We start from the raw sequence: 4,716 nt of genomic DNA, 5'->3' as shown, positions 1-4,716 counted from the left end.
CATGCCCTCACACACACATGCCCTCACACACACATGCCCTCACACACGTACGCTACCGCTCCTCTCCCGCCCGCGCCGCCGCCACTCCTCACCCTCCGCTTCCGGTGCGGCCCCTTATATGGCGCGGCCGCGCGGTGCACTATGGGAAGGGCACGGTGAGACGCGCCCCGCCGCAGAGCGCCCCCTGGCGGCGGGAGGATCCGCAACGCCCCCGACCCCGCAGGTGGGAGTAGCCGGGACGGGTGACCCCAATACCCCATGGGACCCCATACCACCCCACACAACCCCACGGGACCCCCCGAAACCCCACAGCACCCCTCAAAACCCTACAGGATCCTTCTCCCCCCAAACCTCACAGGGAGCCCCCCAAAACCTCACAGGACCCCCAGGCTAAGAACCCATACCCAAAGAATCCACAACCCCCCCCTCACAGTACCCCCAGGCTGGGCAGCAGCCCCACAGGACCCCCCCACTAAATCCCAGGGGACCCTCAGACAGGACACCTACCCCACAGTACCCTCCCTGAACCCACAGGATCCCCAGACAGGACGCCTATCACACAGGGACCCCCCACACCCCATGGGATGGTCCCCCCGACCCCACATGACCCCCAGGCCAGCACTGCCCACAGGGGAGACCCCACTTTATTTACACATGGTATTTACAACCGGGGGGGGTCACCCCCCCCAGGACAGAGGGGAGACCCCCTCGAGGGGCCCCAACTCCAGGGGTAAAGGGAGACCTCCCTGATGACGGTGGGACCCCCAGCCCCTCATAGACCCACAGGACAGGGTTTGGTGCTCAGGGGGCACAGCTGGATACCCTCCCACCCCTGGGGGGTTATGGGGGGTTCCTCACCCCCTGCTCCGGAGAATTCCCAGGAAATACTTTTCCAAGGGTTTCAAGGTGCCCCAGTGCACCCCCCAGAGCTGCCCTTGGGGGATGGAGGAGGGTCATGGACCATGGTGGTCCCGGGACCACCAGCCGCAGGGTCTGGGCTGGGGCACCGTGGTCAGCACTGGGAGCTCTGGTGTCGGGACCAGGGGTCTCAGGTCAGCACTGCGGTCTCTGATCCATACTGGGGGCTCTGGGGTCAGTACCAGGGGTCTCAGATCAGTACTGGGGTCTCTGGGATTTCCAGGGTCAGTTCAGGGGGCTCTGGTTGGTCCTGGGCTCTGTACTGGGGTCTCAGGTCAATTCTGGGGTCTCTACAATTGGTACTGGGATACTAGGATCAGGACTGGGAGCTCTGGTCCATCCTAGGGTCTCAGGGTCGATCCTGGGGTCTCTGGGGTCAGTCTCAGGGTCTCAGGTTGGTACGACAGCATTGGGGTCAGTCTTGGGGTCTCAGGTGGATCCCTGGGGGTCTCTGGGGTCAGTGCCAGGTCTCAGGGGGGTCCCCGGGGGTCTCTGGGGTTGGTGCCAGGTCCCAGGAGGGTCCCCCTGGGGTCACTTCCCCACCAGGATGTAGAAGGCCATGAGGAGGCAGGACACGGACACGGCCACGTGCAGGCGGGTCCCGATCACGGCGGCTGGGGGTACAGGAGTGGGGTGAGACCCTCTGGATCCCGTCCCCATCCCAGACGCCACTGTTCCCAATATTCTCAACCCAGAACCCAGCACCCCCACCCCACACCCCAGTGGTCCCATGACCCCACCCTGTACGCCAGTGTTGGCAGTGCTCCCAGCACTCCCTCCAGTCCCCCCCACCCTTGTGGAAGATCCCCCAGCCCCCCACTGCCCTCCACCACCACCAGACGCCCCCTCACCCTTGTGGCAGATGCCTCAGAGCCCCACTGCCCCCCTCACCCTTGTGGCAGACCCCCCAGAGCCCCCTCCTCTCGGACAGCAGCCAGGAGCGCAGCCGGGGCACCTTCCTCAGGTAGGCACACGTGCAGACCAGGAGCAGCCCGAACACCAGCAGCCCGTCCAGGGAGTACACTGCGGGTACGGGGGGTCAGTGGGGCCCGGGGCACCCCCAGGGCCCCCCGTTACCCCTTCGGACCCCTTAAACACCCTCTGGATCGCCCCGTTTCCCACCGTTGGTCATAGTGACCCCAGAGCCCTCCCAGACCTTCCACTCCCCTCAGGACGCCCCAGACCCTCCCAAATCCCCTCAAACCGCCCGTTTTCGTCCCTGTTCCCCTCAGGACCCCCCATTCCCCTCACCGTTGGTCATGGCTGCCCCAGGACCCCCCAGATCCCCTCATTCACCCCCAGACCCCTCAACCCCCCCCCCCATCCTCTCATCATTGGTCACGGCTGCCCCTGTTCCCCCCCAGATCTCCCCCAATCCCCTCAGCGCTGGTCACGGCTGCCCCTGTTCCCCCCCAGATCTCCCCCAATCCCCTCACCGTTGGTCATGGCAGCCCCAGGATCACTCCAGAGCCCCCATTCCTCCCATCCCCTCACCGTCGGTCATAGTGGCCCCGGGACCCCCCAGGCCCCCCCATTCCCCCTCAAACCACCCCCATCCCCTCACCGCTGGTCATGGCTGCCCCCCCCCCCCCCCGGCCCCCCCCGCGCCCCCCCGCCGCCAACGCGACACTGGAAGCACCCGCAGGCTCGACCAGCCGAGCGCCGAGCACCAGAGGGGGAGCGGGAGGGGACAGGCGGCTTCAATCGAGCGCCTATTGGGGGGGTGACACCAGTATCGCCCAGTGCTCTCCCAGCAGCACCAGTAAAGCCGCGCCCAGCGGAGCCCCGGCGCGCTCTGGTGCTGCCAATGTGCTCGGATGTGTGTGCACAGGCCTTATCTCAGGCTTCCAGTAGCCCCCCAGTGCACCCAGTAACCTCCAGTCCTCCCAGTAACCCCCAGTGCACCCAGTAACCTCTAGCCCTCCCAGTAATTCCCAGTGCACCCAGTCCCCATCCCAGCCCCCAGCTACCCCTCAGTATTCCCAGTAAAGCCCCAGTGCAACCAGTCCCCAGTGACCTCCAGGTTCCCAGTAACTCCCAGTCTAACCATAAACTCCCCCCACAAGCTCCCAGTTCCCATCGCAGCTCTCCCAGTAAGTAACCACCAGTCCCCCCCATAACCTTGGTTCCCCAGCAACTCTCAGTCCCCCCAGTATCCCAGCCCCTCCAGTAATCCTCAGTCTCCCAGTACCTCCATGTGCCTCCCAGTCCCATCCTAGCATCCCCATGGGTCTCCCCAATGACCCCCAGTGCACCTAGTCCCCAACTCAGTTGCCCCAGTAACCCCCAGCTCCCTCAATAACCTCCCTAACCCAGTGGGACCAGTGGACCCAGCAGACGCCAGTGTTCCCGGTGTTCCCAGTGCATCCAGCACTAGTGTTCCCAGTGTTCCCAGTCCCCCAGTGGGTCAGTGCCCCCTGTAGTCCCAGTTCCCCCAGCAGTCCCTAGTGTTTCCAGTGGTTCCAGTGCCCCCAGTGTCCCCAGCAGGCCCCAGTGTCCCCAGTGCCCCCAGTGTCCCCAGTGACAGCTGAGGAAGCACCACCAGAGGCTGGAGGAGGTCTGTGATGTCCCTCTGTCCCTCTGTCCCTGTCTGTCTGTCCCTGTGTGTCTGTGCCAGGCTCCATCCCTGCAGCCAGCCCAGACCTCCCGCTTTCACCTCACCAGCCATCCATGTATCCATGAGTCCTCCACCTACCCATGCATCCACCCACCCACCCATCCATCCATCTGTGTATATCCATGAATCCTCCATGCATCCATTCATCCATTCATCCATCCATCCATCCATGTTTCCACGAATTCTCCATCCATCCATCCATGTATCTATCCATCCATCCATTCATCCATTCCTCCATCCATTCCTCTATCCATCCTTCCATCCATTCCTCTATCCATCCTTCCATCCATTCCTCTATCCATCCATCCCTCCATCCATTGTCCATGTATTCATGAATCCTCCATCCGTCCTTCCATGTACCCGTCCATCCCTCCATCCCTCCATCCATCCATCCATCCACCCATGTATCTACCCATCCCCCATCCTATCCTATCCCATCCCATTTATCCTATTTATCCCATTCCATTTATCCTGTTTATCCCATCCCATCCCACCCCATCCCATCCCATCCCATCCCATCCCATTTATCCTATTTATCCCATCCCATTTATCCCATTCCATTTGTCCCATTTATCCCATCCTATGCCATACCATCCCATTCCATCTATCAGATTTATCCCATCTCATCCCGTTTATCCTACTTATCAGATTTATCCCATTTATCCCATGCCATGCCATGCCATCCCATCCCATTTATCCCATTTATCCCACCCCATCCCATCCCATTTATCCCATCCCATTCCGGGGCCGGATTTTCTCTCCCCGCTCCTCCCCTGGTTCAAGCCCAGACCCGTCCGGGCCCGGGCGCGGCAGCGGCAGCGGTGGCGGGGCCCAGGTAAGGGATCCCCCCGCCCCGAGACCCTTGCGACCCCCTCGGGACCTCCTCGAGACCCCCGGGGCCCCCCTGAGCCCCCCTGGGATCCCCCTGAGCCCCCCCATCCTTGGGGTGCAACGAGCAGCGACTTGGGGAAACTGAGGCACGATGGCACTGGATAGCAGTGGGAGACCCCCCCGCACCCCCTCCCACCACTTCACACCGCCCAAGAGTTTGGGGGGCTCTCGGGGTTCCGGGGACCCCCCTTTTCCCGAGTCCCACCCCCCGGGAGCCGCCGGGGATCAGAGGGAAAAGAAAGGAAAACTGGGAGAGGCGCCCAGCGAAACCGTCCCCCCGCCCCCCCCCC

The 4,716-nt window shown here is 63.0% G+C and overlaps 2 protein-coding genes across 4 annotated transcripts in view; one reads left to right on the top strand and one right to left on the bottom strand.

Moving 5' to 3' along the window:
• Positions 1–622: 622 nt before the first annotated feature.
• On the bottom strand, positions 623–2,629 carry LOC113940812 (protein kish-B-like). 3 transcript variants are annotated; one of them, XM_027631962.1, is made up of 3 exons: positions 2,483–2,629; positions 1,810–1,941; positions 623–1,532 (listed from the first exon to the last, which is right to left on the bottom strand). In XM_027631962.1, exons 1-3 carry the CDS (start codon positions 2,490–2,492, stop codon positions 1,450–1,452), a joined length of 225 nt encoding a protein of 74 aa, XP_027487763.1. In that variant the 5' UTR covers positions 2,493–2,629; the 3' UTR covers positions 623–1,449. The 3 variants fall into 3 exon arrangements, with proteins under 3 accessions (XP_027487763.1, XP_027487764.1, XP_027487762.1); XM_027631963.1 differs by lacking the exon at positions 2,483–2,629 and adding an exon at positions 2,355–2,437; XM_027631961.1 differs by lacking the exon at positions 2,483–2,629 and adding an exon at positions 2,170–2,202.
• Positions 2,630–4,517: 1,888 nt separating this feature from the next.
• Positions 4,518–4,716, top strand: part of LOC113940813 (innate immunity activator protein-like) — a gene marked incomplete at its 3' end in the record, with an annotated part of 4,707 nt that continues 4,508 nt past the window's right edge. The window contains exon 1 of the mRNA XM_027631964.1: positions 4,518–4,581. Coding sequence (XP_027487765.1) covers positions 4,518–4,581 — 64 coding nt within the window. The remainder of the gene's footprint in view (positions 4,582–4,716) is intronic.

This window comes from Corapipo altera, unplaced genomic scaffold (genome assembly GCF_003945725.1).
Source record: "Corapipo altera isolate COAL_440 unplaced genomic scaffold, ASM394572v1 131653, whole genome shotgun sequence".
Lineage (NCBI taxonomy): Eukaryota > Metazoa > Chordata > Aves > Passeriformes > Pipridae > Corapipo > Corapipo altera.
The sequence above is the reverse complement of the archived record's forward strand: the minus strand, read 5'-3'. Positions and strand labels throughout refer to the sequence as shown.

What these genes read in the sequence shown, in the direction of transcription:
- LOC113940812 (XM_027631962.1), bottom strand. An exon ending in CTGGGGGGTCTGCCACAAGG is followed by an intron (nt 1,533 to 1,809) that starts GTGAGGGGGGCA and finishes CTGTACCCCCAG; the next exon opens with CCGCCGTGATCGGGACCCGC.